At 41.0% G+C, this 27,188-nt stretch overlaps 1 protein-coding gene across 15 annotated transcripts in view; it reads right to left on the bottom strand.

Moving 5' to 3' along the window:
• Positions 1 to 24,627, bottom strand: part of ARHGAP15 (Rho GTPase activating protein 15) — a 376,884-nt gene extending 352,257 nt beyond the window's left edge. Inside the window, exons 1-4 of one of the 15 annotated variants that reach the window (XM_082198915.1) lie at positions 21,929 to 22,028; positions 19,575 to 19,629; positions 18,957 to 19,013; positions 14,678 to 14,857 (exon numbers count right to left, since the gene is read on the bottom strand). In XM_082198915.1, the coding sequence (XP_082055041.1) occupies positions 14,678 to 14,842 (165 nt within the window). In that variant the 5' untranslated portion in view covers positions 14,843 to 14,857; positions 18,957 to 19,013; positions 19,575 to 19,629; positions 21,929 to 22,028. Of the gene's footprint in view, positions 1 to 14,677; positions 14,858 to 18,956; positions 19,156 to 19,231; positions 19,251 to 19,383; positions 19,492 to 19,574; positions 19,630 to 20,337; positions 20,743 to 21,267; positions 21,357 to 21,402; positions 21,526 to 21,928; positions 22,053 to 23,249 lie in introns of those variants that run through there. The other 14 variants (XM_082198910.1, XM_082198911.1, XM_082198909.1 and 11 more) reach the window with 14 other exon arrangements.
• Between the last annotated feature and the right edge of the window lie 2,561 nt (positions 24,628 to 27,188).

Here is a 27,188-nt window from a genome sequence, read left to right as displayed (position 1 = left end):
ACACACAGACATACACAAAGCCACTGTCACTTCTCACTGTTCTGGCAAGTTCAAGGTCAGTGCCTAGCTATTTTCAGCTCATCTCTTCTTGATCCATTCAGAGAGATGACAAGGTAACGTGATTTGGGGTCAGCTGTATTACAGGAACCGTTACATAAAGGGAGAAAGTAGAAATCAATCCTAGCTGACAGTGTCTTCAGGATAATCAGCGCTCACTCCATGCCGCTGTCAGCTTCCCTGCATCAAACACCATGTTACTTCTGTCAAATCTTTTTAACAGAACCATATTCTCACTTTTGGCAAAGTAAATAAATATTTCACTTGGACTTGCATTAAATTCATTGTTGGGGAACTTTACCACCTTAGCCTCTTCCAACAAACCCCCCATTACATTTGTTAGAAAAACATATTCTCTCAATATGTAAATTCTTAGCCGTGGCCATTTGTTAATAAGAGACGATGGGGGAATGATGCAGTGTTTTTTTTAGGGGGGTGTCTTCTTTTATACTTTCCCTTTTCAATCCTCTCCCCCCGCAACCACAGCCACTTTTCCTCCAACTACATCTGCTCAAAACGTTTGCCTAAATGATGCTCGTCGCTGCGCCAATTCTATTAAGGTTTTGCCGTAATGTTTTAAGACACCTTTCTCAATTTGTTTGATTACGATCCCTCTCCCTGAACCATTTCCTCCCTGCAACTAGACATCTTCTTCTGTGCGGAATTATGAACATATCATTTCACAAGATGGGCTGCAGTTTAGTGGCGTTTCAGCAACAGCACATGGTATGTCAGTTTAGGGGAAAGAGCTGCTATTCCATCCCACCCACCTTGTGCTCCCATGAAACTGCCAAAGCCTGCAGTACTTCTCGGAAGAGCAATTTACCATAATATTAGTTGTCAGTAAATTCAAAGACAGAGCTCCTAAAGCCATAAAATGGATTAGAAGCCATTTTTTGAAAGAATTTTTTTTAACAAACTAGAGTAAGAGTATACTGTCAACAAACAAATGCTTCATCATAGCACTGTAATTTGGAATTTTAATTACCCCTCTGCTTCTGTAACAAAACAATGTCTGAACTGGCAGCCATTTGAATCTCTCACAGGTCATTGAGCATTCTAGTTAATTACTCTATGAATAGCCTGTTTTTCTCCCCTCTGGAAACACGTTTCTAATGGCAGTCAAGGTCTGACAAATGTGTCATCTACATAATTAGCTAGGAAGCAACACAAAACATTAAACATGCTTTGTGCCGACAACTATCAAAACATTTCATTTGTTGTCAATTATTCATTACTTTGTAGGTTCTGAAGGGGTTGTTATTATGGAAATAAGTCCAGATGCTAACAAGGTTAGAGCTTTTGATTCAAATTAGTAATCAGAGGACTAACTTTACCAAAAAAAAAAAAAAGTATCCCCTCATACATTTGTGGCAGCATTCAATCGGCAGTGAATTATAAACGAATTTAGCTAAGTTCAACTTTAAAATTACGGCAACATAGTGTGATCACTAATGTGCAGAGTTGCATCCTCCTTTGAAGTGCAAGGATCTAAGCAGAAGTAGTAAACTTTCAGGACCTTTGGCAAGACTAATTTGTACTTGGTAAATAGACTAAAATATTTTCACAGCATGACATGTCAGAACATAGGGGATAGGGGAGAGCCTGGAAATTTTCAAAACGTTTTATCCAATCTATGCATTCTATTTGATAAAATAAAATAAAAACAAAAATGATGGTGGTGATGGAGCAGCCATCCCAGCTCACACAGTATTTCATCTAGTTTTCATCATACTGCCTAACCTTTCTATCAAGGGGTTGGAGTAAATTAAATCTGGCTTTCAAAAATTGTACTGAAGATTTCTCTTCTATGAAACACCATTAGAGTGTTTTCCAGCAAATTAGATGGATAAAACTATAGGGGGGGGGCAATTTACAATGGAGGGGAATTTTAATTTGACGCCTTTCTCATCCGTACTTCCAGTTACCTGAAACTTGCTCCAACAGGCTAGGAAAAGGGACGGATGCAGAGCACAGTTATTTTACCAATAACATATAGTATATCAATAAAATAGGAGAATCTCAGTATTAGAAAAAAACGTAGCAAAATACACAGAAGATGCCTAGCCCTAAAGAAATGAGCTTAGACGTGTCTAACTCTGCATATGAATCAAGCTATGTGTCTTAAGTATTAAGATAATCGCTGCTAGAAAAACAGGAAAGGAAGAAATTACTGGCCAGGGAAAGAACAACAAAGTGTGATTCTTATCAAACTGAACCAAATGCTCAGATTGCTATGATTTCATACTAGCTTCCCCATCACCCTTACCCCACTTCTCCAAAACCAGAATTCAGCCCACTGCCCTTCAAAGTAAGAATGCAAACAACCAGCTGTCCAGATGAGCTCTTTTGCCTTCTCTTACTCGGCACCAGGCCTAAGTTTACACATGATGCAGAATGTGGTAGCAGAATGCATGGAAAATGGCAGCAGTATGGGCAGTAGCCTGACTTCATGATTTCCTGTATTAACAACTCCCTGCAAATAGGAAGCCAGCACAGCTGGCAATGGGCTGGGCCTTTCTTCCTGATAATGCTAGTTTCAGTTTGCAGGGAGAATTTTGTTTTATGTGGGAATATTCAAAATTGGTGTCCCTCAGCTGTAGTCTAAGGTGACACAGTCCTTTATACCACCTCAGCAGTCTTAGAGACTCATTCTGCTGTTTGCCTTAGCATTCCGTGCCACGTAGCATGGACAATTTCACCATATCAAGGTCATATCTGTGGTAAAATGGTCATCCATATTGACTTATACGTAGATGTTCTTCAGAATCATAGAGTTGGAAGGGACCCAAGGGTCATCTAGTCCAACCCTCTGCAATGCAGGGATCTCAGCTAAAGCATCCATGACAGAAGGCCATCTAACCTCTGTTTGAAAACCTCCAAGGAAGGAGAGGCCACAACCTCCCGAGGGAGTGTGTTCCACTGCTGAACACCTCTGTCAGAAAGTTTTTCCGAATGTTTGGTCAGGATCTTCTTTCTTGCAACCTGAAGCCATTGGTTCAAGTTCTACTCTCCAGAGCAGGAGAAAACAATCATGCTCTCTCCTCCATGTGACAGCCCTTAATATACTTGAAGATGGCTATCATATCTCCTCTCAGTCGCATCTTTTCCAGGCTAAACATATGCAGCTCCTTCAAGCGCTCCTCATAAGGCTTAGTTTCCAGACCCTTGATTATCTTGGTTGCCCTCCTCTGCACACATTCCAGCTTTGGATGTTCTTCAAGCTGTATGGGAGCCACTTATTCATATCTGCCTCCTGTACAGGCAGGATAATATCTAAATGACCCCCTACCATGGGGGCATGGTCTGATTATATGGTTCTTTTTTTTCTATAGAATCAGCACCATTCCTACAGCCCACATGGCTGGGCTACTGAAATGCTCTTGTAGCCACACAAGTACTGCTCGTGAATAAGCAATTTTTATGCAGCTGGAAAATACCTAAAGAACACCATATATCTATAACCTCAATCCCGCTAAAGTTAGGAGTAAATCCATCCAAACTGGATTTACATTAGCACCATTGCTTTGATTTATATTTTGACTCGGGCATCCTTTACAGTGAAAAGTTTACATGTTATAATCATGCTGTAGAAGTCACTTTTCTATGGGTTCACCCTGTGCCCCTGAATTCACATACCTGCTACTATATCAGTGGGGTCACACCAGTTGTGGTTTGTGGCCTTTAGCATGAAAGCCATAATGCAACAGGAATGAACACATTAAAAAAGCAGCTCCCACCAGGGGGCTGTAACATGGAAAGCAAATTGGGGGGGGCCTCAACTTCATCTGGATTAGAGACAAGGTTTCCTGAACAAAACCTAAACTCACTGATTAGTTTACGTCAGCTTTCTTACATGGGGGGGGAGTGTACATGATCATGTGTGAAGTACTATGTCAGTGTTTCTTTTGCCGTGAGTTCAAGCACAAAGAAACTACTCAACACCTATGGTGCAGCACTGTGTGAAGTTGACCTCAAAAATGTAAGACTTGCAGATGAAGCTGTATCTGTGTTGCCCTCAAACATCCCACCAGGTGAGACTTTTTTCAAAATAATTAGCTTGAAGTAGTTCCGCTTGATAGGAGAATAGTCAAAATCACACTCTGAATACTGTGCTTTATAGAATTGTAGAACTGGAAGAGATCCCAAAGGCCATCTAGATCAACCCCCTGCAATGCAGACTGTTGAACAGCTCTTACTGTCAGAAAGGTATTCCTGATGCTTAGTCGGAATCTCCTTTCCTGTAACTTGAATCCATTGGTGTGAGTCATACCCTCCAGAGCAGGAGAAAACAAGACTGCCCATCTCTCATGTGATAGTAGTTTAGATACTGAAGATGGCTATCATATCTCCTCTTAGTCTCCTCTTTTCCAGGCTAAACCTATCCAGCTCCTTCAACAATTCCTCATAAGGCTTGGTTTCCAGAACCTTGATCATCTGGGTCCTCCTCCTCTTTACACCTTCCAACTTGTCAACATCCTTCTTAAATTGTGTTGCCGAGAACTCAACACAGTACTCCCGGTGTGGTCTGAACAAGGCTGAAGAAAGAAAGACCATTACTTCTCTTGATTGGGACATTATACTTCTGTTAATACAGCTTATAAAAGCATTGACTCATGCTAAGCTTGTGATCCAATAAAACCCATATATCCTTTTCACAAACCAGGTGTCCCCCATTCTATATTTGTGCAGGGGATAAAATGTGCCTCCCCAGGATAGCTCAGTTGGTTAGGGCGTAGTGCTGATAATGCTAAGGTTGCAGGTTCAATCCCCATATGGGACAGCAGCATATTCCTGCACTGCAGGGGGCGGGGCTAGATGATCCTCAGAGTCCCTTCCAACTCTACAATTCTATGTTTCTAGGCCTGTCTACCTGAACCTTAGAACTTTCTCCAGGCCACACCCCTCACTGGTCCTGCTTTGCACCCCAAGTGTTTTTGCCCGGCTGGAATTTGTACTTGACTTTTGCTTCCTGAATATAGTATAGAAAGGAGTGTTTAGACAGGGTGTGTAGAAACTAGCCTACTGTACAAGGGTGCAATTTACATTTGTTTGCTCCATACACTTTAGCCTCTGGCCCTGCCCACCACTGGCATGTGGCCATCAGAAGGCTACCTAGCCTTAAGTTTGAAAAGGGCCCTGCCCACCACCACTGATCTAAAACATTATTGGCATTTGTTGTTTAGTCGTGTCCGACTCTTCGTGACCCCATGGACCAGAGCACGCCAGGCATTCCTGTCTTCCACTGCCTCCTGCAGTTTGGTCAAACGGATGCTAGTAGCTTCGAGAACACTGTCCAACCATCTTGTCCTCTGTGTCCCCTTCTCCTTGTGCCCTCCATCTTTCCCAACATCAGGGTCTTTTCCAGGGAGTCTTCTCTTCTCATGAGGTGGCTAAAGTATTGGAGCCTCAGCTTCAGGATCTGACCTTCCAGTGAGCACTCGGGGCCGATTTCCTTCAGAATGGATAGGTTTGATCTTCTTGCAGTCCATGGGACTCTCAAGAGTCCCTCCAGCACCATAATTCAAAAGCATTGATTCTTCGGCAATCAGCCTTCTTTATGGTCCAGCTCTCACTTCCATACATCACTACTGGGAAAACCATAGCTTTAACTATACAGACCTTTGTCGGCAAGGTGATGTCTCTGCTTTTTAAGATGCTGTCTAGATTTGTAACTGCTTTTCTCCCAAGAAGCAGGCGTCTTTTAATTTCGTGACTGCTGTCATCATCTGCAGTGTATGCCATTATTGGCATACATGGGGCCAATTCACACTTGTCAATGGCCCCCAACAAAAATGCATCCAGAGCAGGTGAAGTCAACTGCAGTGTGATCTGGCCCCAAAATGGTCAGCTGAATAGTACTAAAAATTCTCACTACCACCTGGTAAAATGTAAAACCTGACTGATTTTGCAAGTGGTTATAGAACACCATTGTAGGCTACCACTTGATAAATGGTTATTTGCATTCAGCTTGTGCTCCAGACTGTCACAGATGTTAATTTGTTGAGATAAGTACTGGCTGGGAACAGATACTTTTCAATGCTGGTCTTGAACCAACCATGAGAGCCCTTCAATTTATTCTTTCAATCTGTCAGCCAAGATTTTTTCCATTTGGACGCTGCCATTTTGTCATATAGCACCTCACGGTAAAAGTCAAGATGGAGGAGCCATATATAATCCAGTGCACTGACTGTCATGTGCAATGTCTCTGTGTTCAGTAAAGAAAATAAGCCCCTGAAGGGGGGGGGATGACAGGGGAGGGACGGCACGAGGAGTAAAATAATTTTAGTTTTCAGGCAATCTGAAGCAGCAAGGTTTTTTTTATTAGAAAACAGAATCTTATGGGTGTCTTGCCCATTATTGCTTGAGAAAATGTTTTTGTTAGTGTCTATATTTCTCCCAGGAAAGAACAAAGTAGAAAGCAAAACAAATCTTCAAAAAAAAAAAAGCCCTTCCACTAAATATACTCTTTTAAAAATGTGTTCTAATGATCTTTTCCAAGAAGGAAATAATCCATTTTCAACTAAAATTACCTGCAGCTATAACTGGGGGAGGGGGCAGGGGGAGATCATGAAGCTAGAAACAATTTTGAAAGGACTGCAGTCTCTTTTAATTAAAACTAAACAGATTACATATTTACGCAGAAGTCAAAATATTTTGGAAGCTGATAAACCTGTAAGCCTTAATGCAGTAGAAAAACAAGAAATAAATGCAAAGTGTTACTGTTACACATGCCTGCCTGATCAACGGTTTTCACGTATTGATCTATAAATGGAGTTGACAGTCTGTGTTAGCTGCACATTTTCCAAGCAGCTCTATTTTTGTACAAAACCAATACGGGCAATTACCTTTCTTTGAGATGCCAACTCTTATCAATTCAATGTGATTTAATGTCATATTAATTAAATATCAGGATCTACTTCGGGACAATCTTCACAAAGCAAGCCTCAAACTTGACTACAAGCTTGATGTGAAGTAAACACACACAACAGTCTCGCCTCTCCTGACGTTGCTCAAAAAGCTCTACTCAACAGAAGCACCAGTAATTTTAGCAATTTTATTTGTCTCTTTGGCTAGCTGTAACTTTGGCAAGTAGTCGAGGTTCCGGGAAGGGGGAGGAGAAAGAGGATAGCAAGAAACAAAGGAAAACGGCTTCCTGAATCTTTGATAGTGTATTAGAGAGATAAATAAGACAACCAAGTCTGTTTCATCTAATCAAAAAGAACTCTAATTCATTAACATTTTGGAATGACTAAACAGACTCTTATTCTTAATCTGAGCACCAATGAAAGACATTACATGCTTTGAATTTGCACTGAATGAGACAAAATGCACCTCTCTGAGATTTAAGAGATGAAAATGGTTAATATTCATGCACAATGAGGGACTGCATATGAACAGAAAGCATAGGAAGAGCTCTTGCTTAATAGAGTCCATGCTCAGCCTTAAGATTTGGGTAGTTGAGATAAGACATTAATATCATTTCATCTATTATGGACTAGTCTTAGCAGCATGGAAGTTCCCACTGAAAACTAGGCAAAACTACAGAAGGACTAAGCATCTTCTTGCTCCAAGTTGCCAGCTGACAGCACCAGTCCTATATGCATAATGGTGAAACAATTTGATCTCGATCTGAAAAATAGTCCCAGTATGTACATGTATGCAGCCATGAATGTTAAAAATACAACATGTTCTCCACATCTGCAACATCAAACGAACCTTAATATTTCATGGTTGCCACAAAAGGCCTTGTACTTTTTCAACTATGTTTTGCAGCATATATTTTTTGTATGATTGGCAGCAACATCTGAAGGCTTAGACAAATTCAGTGAGTTGGCAAAGAAAAATTGGCACAGAGTCAAAAGTTCCAATACAGCAGGCTTAGTAGATTGCTGAATATGAATACAATGAAACTAGAGCTGTCGCCTGATTAAAGAACTTTTAGCTGATTAATCATATGGCTTTCGATTGATTAGTTTTTAGTGAATTAAATCCACATATGTATTCTGATGAACAAATCAATTGCTTTTTTTTTGTGTGTGTGTGTGTGGGGGTAATTTCTACATTTTCAGATGGTACATGCATCACAGAAAACTATATTAGAAGCAACTTCCATCCTGTGTTGAGTAGTAGTAGGAAAGTCTCCTGCAATATCAAATCTGCTACCTGCAGTTCTTATAATATGTGCATTAAAAATTACTTATGATTTTTAAAAAATATCTGGTTTCCCATGAATTGGCGCACCTTAATTGGTGAAAGTATTTTAATCCACTACAAAACTTAATGTTGCAGCCTCCACCCTCCCCCAATGTCCCCAAAATCTTCTACAGAGGTTGTCCCAGCCCTGCTAAAGAGATTTGTATGGGTGAGTGGTGAAATGCATGGAATAGGAGAGGAAGGGGAATTCCTACTGTGTGAGAAGATGTCTGTTTGACTCATCAACAGGCAGCACGGGCTATCACCCTATCACCACATCCCCAATGAACCAGACTGGATCGGTGAGCAAAGTGCTGAGCTTAATAGTTATGGGTTCCAATTCTAGGCCAACTCTAGACTTAGTAGCAGCTTTTGCCCATTTTTTAAAAATCTCATCTGTAGAGTTATGCTAATGTTATACACATAAATACTTAAAAGAATGTTTATATATAAATGATTAACATTAAAATAGTGCTCATTGAATATTTTATTTACCACTGATGATTATTACCCATTTGTCACCCAAAGGTCCCAGGATGGGTTACACAGTAAAGAAATCCAAATAAAACTGACAATAATTATATTTAGGTGAAATTGCCAACAGCTATGGAGATCTACAGAGGCTGCACTTTAAAATGCTTATTGGGAAACCCTACCAAAATCATGGTATAATCTACTCGCAAATCTAGGAGAAAGATCTGTGTATGGGTGCATGAAGCTGGATACAGGTATTTCCAACTTCCTCTGCTTTGCTTCCTGCTATATTGGACTTTTGCTCTGCCAAATAGATATACATTTGTTTGGTGTTGCCAGATTTATACAGGTACACCTTTTCATAAAATCCCACAAACTGCAATATAGTTGTTGTAGCTTACAAATGTGATGGACGTAATTGAATTTCAAAAATATGAGGCAGAGAAAGATTTTTAACCTTCCCTGTTCTAGGACTCTTGGCACAACAATCAACCAACATGCACTTCTGTGCAATTCGTTCCCATTCAGAATCCTACTGGTTTTTCAGGATGTGTTTTGTAATGTTTGGGGTTTTGCTTAAGACTTTGGGCCTTTCCCGTTTGCCTTTCGCCAGCCACTTAACAGACTCGCTCGAGCAAATATGCCAAAATACTTTGCATTCTGTCAATATCTAGTCAGGAAACTCTGCATGGAAAAATGAGAGAGATGAAAATACTAGAAAGAGCGAGGAAATGAGGAGCATGGCAAGCTTTCAATCTATTATATCAGAGCCAAGTTTGCATGGTGAAATGACATACCCTGCGTCTCTATAATTAGCTGCTAAGAAAGCACAACTTTTTCAGCTCCCTACAAAAGAACATAAATTGCAACTGTTATGCTTGTGGAAAACCCAGCAGCAAATGTTTGGTGTCTGGTGGAACTTTTTAGAATCCTTTTTTCTTTTATCATCCCCAAGTATTCTCCTCCCCACCCCACCTAGCCTCATCCCAGACCGAAAGTTATGTAACAAGGTAATACCAACAATGAGAAACTGCATGATAAAATCCTGCCCAAAAGTGAAAAATGCTAATTTTGTCTCATTTAGCAGCTGGATACAGAAATGCTCATTAGTTTTAAGAGGGTTAATCCTTTTAACTTTTGCATATTGATATGCCAATTATGCCTAATTGTACAAGAGGCATCAGTCAAGGTAATAGTGCATAAACACATGAAAGTTATTAAGTACATCCCAACATGTAATAAAGTAGGTGTTAATTGGTAGCTGAGTTCTGCAGGCTATTGAGGTGGATAATTCATTGAGAGATGGATCACTTGTAATTTCTCTACATAATTCCTTTTGCAGTCTCATGCTGTGATGTTTTCATGCTTGTCAAAAACAACTGCAGCCTAGTGCCTTTTGTTAAACACAGCCAATAAAATATGTTAGGCATCATTAAATATACTTAACTTTTAAACTTTTTCAAAGTTACAGTTCCTACTGATAATACATTATACTATTTCCAAATAAATTACAGTAAACATTCTTTTAACTTCCTAACAGAACATCTCACTTATGGGGGTTGGGGGTTGGTGTGTGTGTTTTTTAAGTACTACGTGCAAATGTGTCGCCAGCAAGTGATAGTTTTAAATTGGAAAGCAAACATAAGGAAATGAATGTTTCATCAGCTACTAGGTTGATATCGAGGGGGGGGGAGAGAGGAAGGGATTCAGTTCTGAAATGCAATGCAAGTTTCTCTGAACTAAAGATTTACTTCTGCCAACTGAGAGAAGAATAATTAAAATCATGTATTTGCTGAGCTATGGTGATGAAACGGCTGTGGTTAATTTTGCATTTGAACATGGAGGTAAAAATAGCAGAAGGGCGGGTGCAGGGAGGGGAACCAACAACTGCAGCAAGATTATTCCATTTACTGTCTCAGTTAAATAGCTGAATCTTTCATAGGGGCTTGTCATATCAGCAGAATAGCCAATTAATAGCTTCCATGGCTCTGAAAAGAGAAATTTTTGGTGCTGGTGTGGGATGCTAGCAGAGTTTTGGGGTTTTCACTTATTTGCTCTGATTTGAAAAACTGAGCTGGAATCCAAAGCGAGTGACTAACATTGCATAAATAATTTTGCAATATCATATGGCCTCAGCTGCAAGTTGCAGCCATTATGGAGGAAAATGAACCAAGGGAGGCTCACACCAATCAGTTTGTTTAGTAGCACAGGATGAGTAAAAGGGAAGGGACATGACTGGCAACAGAGTTCACCTCTAAAGTATTAGCGCTTAAATATTTTCAGAAGGGATAAAATAAACAAATCCAGTACCACTTGGCTTTCTCTGCCATGTGTCAGGGTTATTTCAGACTCCAGTTTTTAAATATCACAAATAATCTCAATCATAGTATTTTTACACAGGTCATTAACAAGTGTTACATGCTAGGAAGAGCTTTCATTTCTCATTTACCTATCTTAATACAATGTTAGGCCATGTCTTTCAGAAATATAATCCAATGTCTGCAACACAAAGGATTTTTGGTTGTTTAGTAAGAGCTTTACATGGGCACAGCTGGCAATCCAAAATTTCCCATTGAACGTGTTTCTTACTCTATGGAATAAAGAGATGCAAGACTTCTTCAAATGCTTTCCCAAACTACGTAACAAAGCAGAAAATGCCACGGAATTATTGGACCACTGAAGCCACAGTGTCATTGTGGGAATATGAATGGTCATAAAGATGACTGTAGGTGAGTGGATGGATGAGTACCTAAAATGCCTCAGGTGGAATGGAAAGAAGGTTACATTGGGGGGGGGGTAATTTTTGCTTTCCCTTGCTTTGATTTTTTCCCCATTCTAATGCCCTGGCATTTAATTATACCTTAATGGTCTGTTACAGGAATATCATGAAGTGCCTTATATATCTGCTGGTTGTAGTTGAATATGTTTATGTGAGTAAGGGTGGAAATGGGTTTGGGAAGCATCCTATTTTTATTCATCTCTAGTGAGATGGCAGAGAACTGTGTAATTGCTTTTACTTTCTAAATTATATCTATGTGTTAAGGAGAGTGTGTTGAGCAGTTAATGTGCATAATATCTGGCCATTGTGCAATTCACCAGGCCTCATGGATAATGTGAACATAATCCTTCATTTCCTGGTCACTATACATAACTCCCAACAGGCCTGGGGAATGTGAATATAGTGACTGAATTTTGTACATTCGCAAGGCATAATTCCCAAGAGACTAGGGGGGTTGTATGTATCTCAACTTCATTTTGCACATTCTCTGGGCAATATGCACGTTTTCTGACCAATATGCATAATCTCCAAGAATGTTCAGGCATTTTGCAATTTGCAGTCGCCAGGCTGCTTCTGGCCCACTTCCAAATTATACATAACCTCCCCACTGATTAGGCAAGAAGCAGGAAGGTGGAAGGGGCTCCATATAAAGTGGTGGGTTGTTTTTTACCATTATTTACTTAATTTATATCCTGCTCTTCCTCAAAAGGAGCCCTTTCCCCTTCAATCCAGCCTCCTTTTAACCAATCACAGCTGTTTCCTAATCAGTTGAGCAACACAAGGGCGATTGCAGGGAGAGGGAAACTAAACACCTTCATCCCTCCCTCCTCCCGCCCCACTTCCTGCAATTCTAATGCCCACCCCACTCCCCATGGGGTCAGTCATCATGGGACTCACAGAGGAGGGGAGTTTATTCAGCTGAAGAATGCTTACCCAGCAGGGAAAAAGACAGCTGTGAAGTATCACTGATCCTACACAATGCCATTTCTGGCCTCATCCTATGCAGGCAAATTACTTTCCTTCCCCCTGCCTTTTGTGCCAGCCAGCATGAAATGTTCTCAGTGACACTAACATTTGGAGGAAAACTATATTACTGTGTACGTTACAGTTTTTCATAACAGCAGGTGAACAATAAATCTACGATGTTTTGCCCATTTTTATTTATTCTTACAAGAGGCAGAGGGTGGGTGGGTGGTCCAGGTGAAATGCAGAGGGACAGCCAGGACAGGCATCAGCAGTCGTCCTGTCCCCCCCGTTAGCTCCTCTGCCTGCCAACCCTGGGGCCCCTGCCCACAGGATCCAGAAGCCCAGGCAGCAGACACCACTACTCACCACCTTCCTCCTCCATGGCCAGCTTGGGGATCTGCTGCTTCTGCCACCAGTGGTTAGAATTAGTGGTTAGAGTTGCCTCAGAAGGAAAAGCAGCTCAGGATGGAAGAAGGTGGTCAGAAGCAGCGACCAGCACACCTGGTAGTCCACTAATAGGATGAGTAGTCAGAATGGATAAGGCAGTGCCAGCAGCAGCAAATATTCAGGCTGATCAGCCACCACTTCTGGCTCCTTTCCCATGCTGCTGTTACTTCTACCAGGTTGACTTTTCATCTGGCTTGGCTTCAGTGGCAGCATGAGGAGGAAAGGCACATGAGGGTGTGGCAAGGTCTAGGAGGATGGGGTACAATGAATTGGCACAGCCCCTAATGAAAATGGTAGTTTAGTAAAGGGCTACCGCTGGAATTATAATGGACAGAGTGATATGGCGATGGGATGGATGTGTCAGGTGAGGAAAAGTTGGGTTAGATGTCTTCAAGCTACTTCTCCTTCCAGCCTATCTCCCAGCCTTGTTACTAGTAGCCTTGCTGTGTGGTTCCTTGAAGTTGTTTAGGTGAAACTAGAAAATTCCAGATCAGCTAATGGAAAGACAATTACTGTCTCTGATCTTGTCCAGGAAGGACACGCTGACCTGGCTATTATAACTGAAACCTGACTGGATGAAGGGGAAGATGCAAATGTTTCCCAGATGTATCTCTTTGGGCAGAAAGGAGAAGTAGCTGTTATTTATAAATATATGAATGTCTCTATACAGTGGTGCCTCGCAAGACGAAATTAATCCGTTCCGCGAGTCTCTTCGTCTTGCGTTTTTTTTGTCTTGCGAAGCACGGCTATTAGCGGCTATTAACGGCTTAGCGGCTTTAAGAAAAAGGAAACAAACTCGCAAGAACTCGCAAGACGTTTCGTCTTGCGAAGCAAGCCCATAGGGAAATTCGTCTTGCGGAACGACTCAAAAAACGGAAAACTCTTTCGTCTTGCGCGTTTTTTGTCTTGGGAGGCATTCGTCTTGCGAGGTACCACTGTAAATATATCATCTCCCTCATCAGATACTTTGTCCACTCATCAATAATTGTAGTGTCTGTATCTGGTGTAAGGAACTTAAGACAGGAATGGTGTTGAGGAACCACAAGGTTTTTGGTCTTGGGGGCCTTCAACACACATGTCCGTGCAAGCTTTTCTGAAGAGATGTGGCACCCCATGGCTGCCAATGTAATTATGGGCTTGTCTCAAATTATATCAGGTCCAACACATATGGCAGAACACACCCCAGAGCTTGTGTTTTGGAAAGGATTAGGAGAAAGTGATCTGTAGGTGAGGGAGCCAGTAATGACTCAATTCTAATAGGCATATAACTGTTTGATAAGGTGTGACCGCCATGCTGTTGCTAACCTCTGCAAGGGTGAAGGACAAATTTCAGTGGTATGAAACAGTGGCTTATTAATGGTTTTCTGGTGTCTCTGGCAATGTTTCCTGATACTCTAGTCCTCTCTATACTGGAGAAGGTAATCTAATTAGTTTCAGAAGACTTCAAAAAATGCAAAATATATACAGTGGTACCTCGGGTTACAAACACTTCAAGTTACAAACGTTTCAGGTTACAGACTACGCTAACCTGGAAGTAGTACCTCGGGTTAAGAACTTTACTTCAGGATGAGAACAGAAATCGCACGGTGGCGGCACAGCAGCAGTAGGAGGCCCCATTAGCTAAAGTGGTACCTCAGGTTAAGAACAGTTTCAGGTTAAGAATGGACCTCCGGAACAAATTAAGTTCTTAACCAGAGGTACCACTGTATAACAAAACCAATGAGTGGACACAGAAAATTATTGTAGAGCAGTACTTACGGGCTCAATGACTTTCACATTATCAGACAGTATCATAGATTTGCTTTGGCTGTGTCTGTCATGGGGGCTGTTGGCATTTTTGATCCTCATCTGAACAGCACCTGTGCTTTCATGGGAATGATGCAGCTTTTCTGCACTGGTATCAGCAGACATGAACCGCTGCATGATTATTATGTCAACCTGAAAAATATAATAGCCAGTAAGGTCAGACACACCATGCACTAATCTAGATTTTATTCCATCTTAGTCAGTAAGAAGACAATGTTAAACACACTGTGTATTAATCCAGGTTTTATTCCAGTTTAGGTAATAAGGAAAAATAATAGTGAAACCAGCTGAGTATCTCTTAAAATCTATCAGTAGAATCAATAATCTAGGGCACCTTATTACTCACCAACTCATCCAAGAGCGAAGTTTACATAAAAGATTATCTTTATCTCAAAGGCCACTCTTCTGTTGTGTAATCTTTCAGTAACCTTTCCAGTACATCCAGCTGGCAGGCCTTACAGTTTGCCTTTGGTCTTCCCATGTTCACATCTGAGAAACATATCTCAAGTTTGCTCACAGGCTAAAAGTGAAGTGCTTGGCCTTTGTTGATTATGCCAGAAAGACCAGCGGAGGACGTTGCATGCACGCCTGCTTCATATATTATGTTTCAAAATGCACCCCATAAAACCTCTTATATGCCGGCTAAAATAGGTAGATGGTTATGGAACTAATTACAGTCTAGAGCAAAGTAGAGGCAAATATGTTGTTATTGCATTAGGGTGGAGGGGTCAGCATCAGACATCAAGGTCACTGGTAGAGATGTCACCAAACTATGCAACTCTTTGGCTACATGTCAAGGTGCTGCTAATGCATATATTTTCCACTCAAATATTAGCCACGTTTTCAGACATCGTTCAGTGCTTTTAAAACACTAAACATGCTTATCTAGTTTCAGAAAGAGAACACATTCTCAAAGCTTCATCCATTTTACTTAAATTGTAACATGATATTTTTTCGTACTTGGGACCTTGGGCTATTATTAAATCTGCCATATCTCATAACTATAGGGCTGTCAGGCCAAATTTGTGCTTAGGTGGGAAATCTTTAAGGAAAGCCTAAGAGCTGTGGGAAGTATAGGCACTTTGATGCAAAGAATGCCATCTTCCGGATGAAATGCAGAGCAGCATTTGCCAAATATTTGCTAGGAAGTATCTGTCTGCATCAGCTGTTTTTCATGTGATATGTGTATCTAAACATAAAGCAAATAGAAGGTGCAAGCCATACTGCATCCTGATTCTTCCTCTGAGTAGGCCTTAATTTCTGCTGCTTGAATGTAAACACCCCAAAAGGTCCTAAATATCAAATGTTATGTCTTATGACAGTCTGCACAAACATCCCATAATGGCTTTTAATCTTGCTATTGAACTGCTATTCATTTTCTAGTAAGCAGCTGTTATTTGTATTTGCCATTATGGTTACTACCATTATGATGGACTTCTCTATGGCAATGACCTCTGTAGATGCAGCACATTTCTATGGCCCGGTTCATACATAACACTAATCCACCATCCAAATCACGCTAAGCCACAGTGTTGCATGAGAATCAGGCCTTTGTTTTAAGCCACAATCTCCAGTTTGTTCAAATTAGTGGAGAGTGAAACTGAGGTCCTTCTCCCAGCCATGCGACAGGAGGAGTGGCAGACGGGTGAGAGGAGAGAAGCACACGAGCCTGAAACCTTCCTCTGGCTCTTTCCTCCTTCCGATAAACCATGCTTTCACATTATGTGCATTTATTCTACAGACACACATTGATCCTCCCTGGATGAGATTGTGCTTCTGTCACAACAGTGTCCCCGTGTGCCCTACATTTTACCACAGAAGTAAACGGCAGCTATCTATTTGCTTATATGGGAGTGAACTGCAAACCTGATTCCCAAATAGAGATGGCCAAAGAGACTTTGGAATCTGACGCAGAAAATGCAAACAGCGCTCCACCTCATGGTGCTAAAGTATAACAAACTAAATAACTGGCAATGTGATCGTTTTTAATGGTATGCAAAAACCTCCTTCCCCAGACACCAGCATAATGGTAAGGCTGTTCCTGAAACTGGTGAATCTAGCCACTGAGAATCGGGTCTTACCATCTGCATAGCTCAAGCGTGGTTCCACTTCTTCTGAAAACATGAAGCTCAATTATGTTGAGTTTGACAGCACTGGGCTGGACTGGAGTAATAGTTTAATTCTGACTGGAAACACCTTACAAAGATCTCAGGCAAAGGCCTTTCCCATTTTCAGTACCTGAGGTCCATTGACTTGGATAAATTGGGGGCTAAACTTGGGTGATGGAAACACCCACACAAGTATATGGATTGGCAATGGGCCGTAAGACCGTGTCCACCACCTATAATCTGATCCTCAAAGTGGCCCCCCTAGTTGCTGACCAGTGTTCTACTAGCTAAAGTGATTTTATAAATCCATCAATATTCACATTCATTTTCTAATTTGTTTTGTTGCCCACTCAAAGCATGATGGGGCATACAGCTGTCATTAGTTTTTATCTTTAAAAAACTTTCTAAAGATAAACTCTCAGTGCTGGAGGGAGTATGTAGGTACAATAAATATGCAAAGAATATTGCTGAAGCATAGAAGGAAGGTCTGCTTCTGTTATCTCACTTGGTACGATCCTCTTTGCAGAGGCTGTGGTTTCTATTGTAATTCTCATGGGAAATTTGCACATATTTTCAGAGGCTCTATTTATATACACTTACTAAGCTGGCAGTACACCTTAGGTTCTGAGTTTGTGAAGAAAGGATTCATAGACCATCTCCTTTTGTAACCTACACACATGTGAGGGGATCCAGCAAATTTAGACTCAGATGTGGAAACCCAAGTTATATTGATCTCTCCCTCACCCCCTTTAAAGGGGAAGAACTGTGTGACTTTATCTTGTCTTCATACATATAAGTTCTGCATCACACTTTTTGTTTTGAGAATGGTGAAGGGGTGGAATGCATACCTGCTATTCCACTAAGAATGGCAAGGGGAGCAGGGAGTGATCAGGTAGCAAGTGAAGTGAAAGAGCTCAGACCCAGGAGAGCTGCTGCAATATAATGTAGACAGTAATGTGCTAGATGGACTGATAGTATGGCCTAGTAAAAGCAGTTTCTTGTGTAAGGATTTGAAGAACAGGGTAAAGGGAGACTGGTGTGACTTGTAAGACTCATCTGTACGTTTTAAGATGTAACTTTAGAATTTGACTTTCACTGTGCATATACTCTGCAGTCAAGCAAAAGCCACATAATCTTCATTGCAGGAAGCTACTGTTACTACCAAATTACTGAGGAACTACAGGGGAAAGTCTTTTCAGTAAGATATTAGGGCTTGATATGGGGGGTGGCTCTGGAGAAAGCTGAGGAGAAGATAGAGGGGTGGCTGCATCCCCTCTGAGGGTGTGGGGAGGTAAGGGAAATGGCAGAAAGACATCTGGAAAGGAGAACTTTCAGAGATACAAACTTTTCAGGAAAACAACAACTATCCATTGCTCAAGAATTTGTAACTCTGGGGTTCCAGTTAATGATGCAGAAGGCAGCAGTTTCCTCTCTGTCTCTCCATAAGCATTGTAGAGCAGAGCTGGTTTGTGCTCTCTCTGCCTCTGTTGGACATTTTTTGCATTAGCGTTTGGAGAAATCTCCTAACTTTCATTACTGCTGATATGGCTCCACCACTGATTTTTAGTGCACACGCGATACTGTAGCTGAGCACGTTTTTCATTCTTAATGATATGCCCACAGGATACTATTTTTACTAGCATTCCCACTGTTTATTACTATTGCTGCTATACTTCAGCAGTGGGACTTCTTACCAAAATTTGCTAATGTGGCTTTATCATCATGCCGTAACATCTTTTAACTTCTTCATTATTTCACTGTCCCTATACTCGCCATACCTTTCTCAATCAAAACCATTTGCTGACCACATTTCTGTAAGAAGTGACACACCAAAGCTGGCATACACTTTTTGACAAAACCAGTTAAGCCCTTGAAAATATAAAAGTTATTATTGTTTGTGCTCCCAGTGCAAATACAGATGCCAGTATCTGGACCCTTTCTCACATTATATATCTATGTTGGAGGCTCCATTGAATAAGTTGTTGGTGTATTTTCTACTACATTTAACATAACAATGCAAAGCAATTTGTTTCTCTCCCCATCCATGTACTGTGCTTATTTTATCATGCACATCTAGCAACAGGTTGTATGTAAGACTTCAGAAATAAATGAAGTTTCCTTACCTACAGTTTGCTACACATGACGTTCTTATCCACTGTACCAACATCCACCGGTAGCTTCTAAAAAGCAAATGGAAAACATGAAGCAGTTACGTATCTGAAAGCTACACAAATCTCTCTTCCCCTGAAGCAACAGAAAGAAAGCAAAGAGGAAAGCACGATGTAACCACTTCCTGTTAAAGGGAGTTAAGCACCCCCACAGCAAGTCATACATGCAGTTTCATACATAGGAAGAAACTGAAGAGTATAACAGGCAAATGCTCTAGCATGAAAATTACTTAAAGTTACTTCAAGTAGACAAGCAGACTTTCAGAAGATCAGCAAAGCAGTTGAAAAGGAAATACGAGGAGGAATTAAACTAGCTGGAGTCTGAACCAACTTCCTTTTCCTCTGTTTTCTGTAGAAAATAAAAAGTCTTGCAGAAATTTACTTGGGCATGTTGGAGGCAGATGCTTGGTTCTGCTGCCTTTTGCCATCTAATTAGCTCTTGAATTACAGCTCTAACTACTGCATCTAGTTTACATTTGCGTATAACATTAGGTTTTTGGTGTTGCACTTCTGGCAAGCTTAATGTGCCGCTGTTAATGATCCTGCTTTGTCAACTTCCTGTTTGAAAATTACCTACATGAGAGACTTTGCCGAGGCCTCATACATCCTTGTTTGGAAGTCAGTTGCACTGAAATGAAAAGAGCTTACATGTTGGCATTTTTTGTATCAGCGTTCTACCAGACCAAGTCTAAAATACTGCTCTGTACTGTATTATGACTTTCTATAATTAGGGCATAAGGCACTATGAAGATGCAATTTCCATCTCCTTCTCTTATGCAATTTCCACTCATTCTGTAATGAACTATGTAGAATTTTCTACCGAGTCACACCCTGCAATGCAAATCTCAACTAAAGTATTCATGACAGATGACCACCCAACACCTGCTTAAAAACCTCCAATGAAGGAGAGCCAACCACCTTCCAAAGTAGTCCATTCCGCTGGAGAACAGCTCTTATTGTCAGAAAGCACTTATTGATGTTTAGTCAGAGTTTATTTGAGATTTGTTCACTGTTGACTTTTTAACAAATTGTGCTCAATTCTTTGACTTCCATTTTCAACCATAGGGTAGGGTTGTCCAGGGACATACCCGGGATCCTCTCTCTCTCTCTATATATATATATATAAAGCTCAACAACTTTTGTGTCCAGATAGGCCTTAAATACACACACAGGTTGCTGGAGCACAGAAAAAAACATAAGAGGCAAGTTCCATGATCTTTTATACATAAGTGTTGTTTTAAAATAATTCTGCACTTTAAAAAAATCATATTCTAGGGCTGAAGCAAGTTTTATAAATGGAGCAGACTGGCATAATTTACATTAGGGTTGTATCTACCTAATCGTACTGCATTGAAAACAGTGGATTTAAGTTAGTGAAGCCCATTGATTTCATTGGGTCCAATTCAAGAATGCCTTGTTTGGCTGCAACCCTTTTTATTTTGGCTGTTTTGAAAGGATTTTATATTTAAAAGGATTCTAAATTTCATCTCGGGGCAGTCATGCATTTAAAGTTACTTAATTGCATTATATAATTTTGGAAAACTTTACAAACAAGGGCCTAGTACTTCTCACTAATGTTAGTAAACAACTGGACTGAGTATTGACCACATTGTGTTATTTGTATCGCTTACAAATGAAAGCACTTTTTATGAAAACAAAAGCTGAATATCCCCAAGAGGTATAGAAGGGCTATCCATGCTGGGCCTCCTATGCCTATGGCCCTAAAGAAGCACATTTAGCAAATGAGCATAGGCGCCGACTCCATGGGGCTTGAGGGGGCCCGAGCCCCCTCAAAAATTCGTTTGGGGGGGCTCCGCCCCCCCAATAATCTCCAGCGCCCCTCCAGCAGAGGGCCATCACCGCCCCTCCCCCAGCCCAAAATGCACAGGGTCGGGCTGCATGCCTCCTGCCCTCCCTCCCGAGCAAAAGCTCCACCCAATTTCCTTCGGAGCTGATTAATAGGCGCAGCACGCTCTCCCCTATTCGCTCACGAGGTGGCGCCACTTTATTTGCATATTCATGAGCTTATTTATTATTCATGAGCTTTCCCGGGCCCCCCCAATATTTTTTATAAGTCCGCGTCCCTGCAAATGAGGCCTACATCCCTGAGGGGAGGTTCTTTAGTCCAGCTCCCATCAACCCCAAGCAAACACAGTCAGTGCTCAAAAATGATGGGAACTGGGAAAGATGGCCTCCCCACCACAAGTTTAAATGACAAGGTCTGCAGCACTGAGAGAGAACAGTTTACAAAATGAGGCCTACAGACCTGAGGGCACTGTGTTTAGAAATTAAGGGCGGGAAGAGTGACCAAGGGAAGTTGGTGGGCCTTGCCTCTCCCCCCCCCTCTCTGTCATACATATAGAGAAGCCTGGCTGGTCTTGAAACTCTGAAATAGACAAACCTCTAAATATAGACAAGTATGAGCTGCAGCTGCAACAGAACAATCCAATGAGATTTATATAGCCAGAAAACAGAGATATGAGGAAAGTTGACAAACCCACACTGAACTGAATTAACTAGCTAAATATATTGCAAACCTGCCACATGCCCAGAGTCTTTGGAATGCAGAACATAAAAATAAAAATCTATGCAAAATTTCATTTGGACCCATGAAGAAAAGCCCTGTATGATGTTAAGGCAAGGAGCAAGTGCTTTTAACACTCCTTTTCTAAACTGCTAACATCATAGTGAAAGAAGTTGTGCAACACAGCTTCCTCTTGTCAATAAAGCTAATAGTGTCTTGTATACTGTCCTATAAAGAGCTGGTAGTTTTGCATGTTGCTCAAACCTGAGCCTTCCAGGCTTCCTACCTAAAAATATCTGAAATTTTGACCAAGTTCAGCACAACAAATTGGATGTTGAATTTACTTCAACACAACGAGAATGCCCCAGCCAGAAAACAAAACTTTCAGTTCTAGGCTAAATACTTCATGAAATTCACTATAATTGTCAGGGCCAGTCCAGGACATTTTGCTGCTTCAGGCAAAATTGAAAATGCTTCCTCCTGCAACCACTGCCACCTCCTCTGTGCCGGCCCGACTCCTTTGTCACCTCCTGTGGCCACCACCTCCATTTGATAAGATGCACCAGATTCAAGAAATTTCGGGGGAATAAGAGATGATACACAGGCAATGCAGATGGGAAGACTTGAAGGAGGGTTTGCCCTGAAGGCAGCAGCAGTGAAGGAAGATGAGAGAACAGATGAGTTCACCAAAGGACACTGGATTACAATAAACAACAAGTACATTTCAAGCCTATCAGATAATATTTTTCTCTCTCTCATAATAACCCACAATACAGGAGCTCATGAAGAATAATCACACTGATAAATGGGACCCCCTTTCCATGTAACTAGAGCAAGGTGTGTTGTTTGCTGAAAGGAAAATATTTGCACCCAGAACAGGTCTGTAGAAGCACAGTTTCTGTGATTAAAGTTTCAATCCATCTAAATTTCCTCTCTCTAGATTTGTTCACATTCAACTTTTATGATGCCACTGGTTTCAGCGCCAAACATAGCAGAGTCTACAGAACAGAGCTGGAGGCTTCAATACTCCCCATTACCAAAGCCCACTATCAGTATTTCAGTGGAGGTGTGCTGGAGGTGGTCAAATAATGTGTGAATTTCACCCCTTCCTCGATATAAGTAAGCTGTGAGCAACTGTGCATCCTTTCGTTTAGGGGTGGCTGTCATTAAGTGACAGTGTCACATAACTGATATTTGACAAGCTGGAAGCTGTGCCTGGTGCCATTGACAACAAACCCTCACTTATAATAGTCAGAGTGTATGTACAAAGCCAGCATCACAAACACATGCTGATGCATTATTTAAAGAATGCTTTTGACAGGGTTTAAGAACATGTCAGCTGCAAATGCAGAGCATTCTCATTTGTGATAATGTTAAGACCTTTAGGTGCTAAGAGCACCATGACAGAAGTACTGTGGTGTAAAAAAGAAAGGGAAAAAAGGCGGGGGGATAATATATTCAGTTCAGTTTAAACAATAAGCCTCTCATGAAAAATATGTCAAATTCTTTACTACTGTCAATATGTTGAAAAGACAGTTCCATTGCTATATCAATATGGGGGGTTAGAGAAAAGTGAATCATTAATTGTACGTACTTTTAAAAGACTCTGTACTTTATCAAAATGCAGTCTCTATAAAATTTGTATTTTTCAAAGCAAAATTCCTTTAACACTTTAACATTATTCCAGTCATCCATTATGTTCAAGTAAAGAGGTCATATTTCACCTGAGTTAAAAGCAGGAACAACTCCAGTGGCAGCTACCACTTTGAGGACCCCCATTTCCCAAAGATCTTAAGCTCCTTTGCTTGAGGCATGTGCCCATTCTGTTTGTTGCTTTAATTTCTTTCATGGACCTTTTCATTTTTGCCTACATAAACCTCTTAATAAGGTCTCTCAAAATTGTCCGTTGGATCTTTTTTGTGTGTGCATATGTTTGTGCCACACTTAAAAGGGTATTTACCCCACCCCATATCTAGACCATTTGGCATCTACTACATGTGTATATCAATGGGATTTGCCCAAGGAAACCAAGCTGTCCTGATCTCCTAGGCAGAGACAGGGGTGGGCTGGATGTTCCCTTCATAATGCAGGAGGGCTACTGGCAGCAAATGTTGGTTTTGAAAGATCACAGTTACTTCTCTTCTTGTGCATGGAGGGAGGAGAGCTCATTACCTCTCTGTACCAACACAGATGTAGATGGTTTTCAGGTTCCAATCCCAAGCTTTAGGATTTGTGGGAGAGCCCTTAATTGTGGTTCCATCTGCATCTGTTACATTATGTGGTAACCTAGGGTAGTTCTTCACTGCTGTGGTGTCTGTTGTGGACTCCTTCCTTTAGAAGTATGATTGTCCCCATCAGTACTGATTTTTCGTCCTCAGGTAAACAAGTTTTTGTTCTAGCAGGCATTTGGGAGAATTTGATGGGAACTGTTTTGCTTGTCATGATGATACCACTGGAAGTTACATGACTCTTGGTGGTAATGTATATGATGTTATTGTATTTATTATTTGCTGTACTGGGATCCCTTTGGGATAACGGCGATTTAGAAATTAAATAAACAAATCATGGAGGATGCTATCATTGGCTACTAGCCATGGTGAAGATGCTAGAGGTGTGCTTCTGAATACCACTTGCTGGGCTGAAACAGTGAACAGAAACTGGTTCTTCCGGCCTTCCCAGAGGCATCTGGATGCTCACTGTGGGAAATAGGATGCAGAGCTAGCTAGGCCTTAAGTTTGATCTACCAGGGCTCTTATATTAGGATATGGACCTGCCTGATAAAAAAAATATGACATTGTCATGGCACAGAGATGGAAAGAGACCAGACCCAAAGCAGAAAGCAAAACGGTCTTCATAGCTTTCAAGGGAACCTTTTGCCCCTAGCCTAAACATAGCAGCCAAATTGGCATTGATCCAGCTAGTTACCCACACTTATGCCCTGTACATGGTTGAAGCCATTCATCCTTACAGCAGTTAGTCAATTTACTAATAAAAGAAGCAAGGTATTGACCCCAACATCAAATATGTTTTTTTCCTCATTTACTAATAACATTTCATGATCTGACAAGTATTTTGGCTTGGGTTTCTACCCTGATTATTTTGCCTTTTGATTGATAGTAGCTTAATTTCCTATAATCTGATTTGCCTTTTAGTTTAGATTTGTGAAATTTGTCTTCATTTGTGAAAATTGCTTAATGCATCTCTTTAGTGCATCTAATTAATTTAATTCATCATTGTGAAAAAGAAACTGACATAAGCTTAGAAATATCAAGAAATTTGAGATGAATAAAACACACCCCATTCTTGTGTCACATAGTACGCATGTGTTTTATAATGATGTTAAATGATACAATGCTGTGAAACTCAAAATTTTGTTTCATTTTGTGATATTTTTATTTTTTATGTGATTTGACATCCAAACTTTTCTGTTAAATGAATTTCCTTGATTCTATTTTGTTTGTAAAAACCACAACAAATTCAGAAATAAAATGTCCATATGTGAGCCAAAATGCTTATTCGTCCTCTTCCTTATTTAGCATCTGCAATGTTCCAGCTACAAATAGCCATAATGTTTCTCAAATGCAAAATTCTGATCCTGCCAGGCAGATTGTTCAGTCAAAGAAGGCTCTTTGCATGCATTTCTGGACCTGCTGTCTGGATGTCTGTATTCACTATCAACAAAGGGTAGTGGGATAATAATGCTAGTTCGGTAATTACACATTCAGTGACATACACACAGCAGGTGTTGATGAGATGGGGTGCACATGTGTATCCAGACTTTAATGCCATGAAGTCTTCATCGTGACTGCACCATTCACATAGGATATGCCTTCTCTTTATCTTGTGATATACAGTGGTACCTCAGGTTACATACGCTTCAGGTTACAGACGCTTCAGGTTACAGGCTCCGCTAACCCAGAAATAGTGCTTCAGGTTAAGAACTTTGCTTCAGGATTAGAACAGAAATCGTGCAGTGGTGGCGCAGCGGCAGTGGGAGGCCCCACTAGCTAAAGTGGTGCTTCAGGTTAAGAACAGTTTCAGGTTAAGTACGGACCTCTGGAACGAATTAAGTACTTAACCCGAGGTACCACTGTACATGGGAATTCACACACATCCCCACATCCCTCCAGGGTTGTTTTCTTAATTTCTTATCTATATGCAACTAGTGCTGTCCAGAACAGGAGTAATCAACATATTTTGGTCTGAGGGCCACACTGGCCCACTGCCAACTCTTTAGGAGGCTGGAAAAGTAGGTATGGTCTAAGTGGAAAACTGACCATTCAGTTATAACGCTAGCATCCACAAGAATTGCCTATCAGCCATTCTACTCTATTTTCATGCTTTAAAAAAATCATTATTAAATTCTGTAATATATATATATTAGGACAGGTTTTTCCCCCCTTCTTGCCTTTTTGTCTTTTCCTAGTGTGGATGGATGGGTGACTATGCTACTAACTTTGTATGTATCAAAAGGTATTGTACCTATTTGTATTTCTAATCTTTTGCAGTTAAGAAGAAAAGGTAAGAGATTTATATATGAAGGACCACCTCTACCCACTGTTGTAGTCGCACTGCTGAGCAACAATGTGCAGAGCTCAGTGGAGTAGGAGGCCAGCCAACTGGAAGAATCTCTGAGATACTTACCTGGAGGCAGAGTCAGCATACGAAGTCAGGTCGAAGTCCTAGGGTTCAGCAAACAGCAATTCACATGGCCAGATAGTCCAGGGGTCAAGGGTTAAGACGAGCAGGAGGCAGCAAGGTAGAGCCAGGAACTACAAGTGTTGTTACCAGCGTTTGACTGTTGCTGGAAGTTCTGCTTAAGAAGGCTACAGCCAGCTGGTTCTCATCAGTCCCTTATCCTATGTCCTTGAAGGCTAATCACCTGCAGGTGGAATCACTCCACCTTCCCCCCCTTCGGGCTGCTGTTCAGCAGGTGAAGATGACTCCTGGCCCATGACACCCATATACACTTGCTTTGACCTTAATATCTGCCTCAGAGGTTGTGCTCGTAAGTCTGCCACATAGGTGGGCTATAGAGACGAGGCCTTTTCAGTGGTGATTCTATATCTCTGGAACTCTCTCCTGAAAAAATGACTTGCTTAAGTGTAACATTTACATTCCACCTCTTCTCCAAGTTGCTCAAGGTGGCATGCATGGTTATATCCCACTTAGTTTTATCCCCACAAATGTGGGGAAAATTAGGTTGAAAGTCAGTGGCTTTTCCATGATCATCTAGTATGCTTCAAGGTCAAGTGGGGATCTGAACCAGGTCATAGTCCAGTGGTCTAATCACTAAACCATATTTTCATGAATGGCCCCGTATTTGCTAGCTTTTAAAATTGATGTTTCATATGAACTACTATCCTGGTCTGTTAAACTACAACAGTTCTAAGTAAATTTAAAGTAACTGGATTGTTTTATATTATATATTGCTTGCGAGTCATCTTGGGTGGGATTTTGCCCTGAAAAGCAGTATATACACTTTTTTTGTACTATCACTTGTACATGCCACTTAAAAGTTGGAAAATACTAACTACACTTTGGATGGTATTTTATACTATTCTCTATCATGGAAACTATTATAAATATGAATTACTTGAATTCTATTAATTGCTCATCACAGTTTGTGTACCAGGGTTGGCTGAATGTTCCAGAGCATGCGC

Source organism: Podarcis vaucheri (genome assembly GCF_965113315.1).
Source record: "Podarcis vaucheri genome assembly, chromosome: 1".
NCBI lineage: Eukaryota > Metazoa > Chordata > Lepidosauria > Squamata > Lacertidae > Podarcis > Podarcis vaucheri.
The sequence above is the reverse complement of the archived record's forward strand: the minus strand, read 5'-3'. Positions and strand labels throughout refer to the sequence as shown.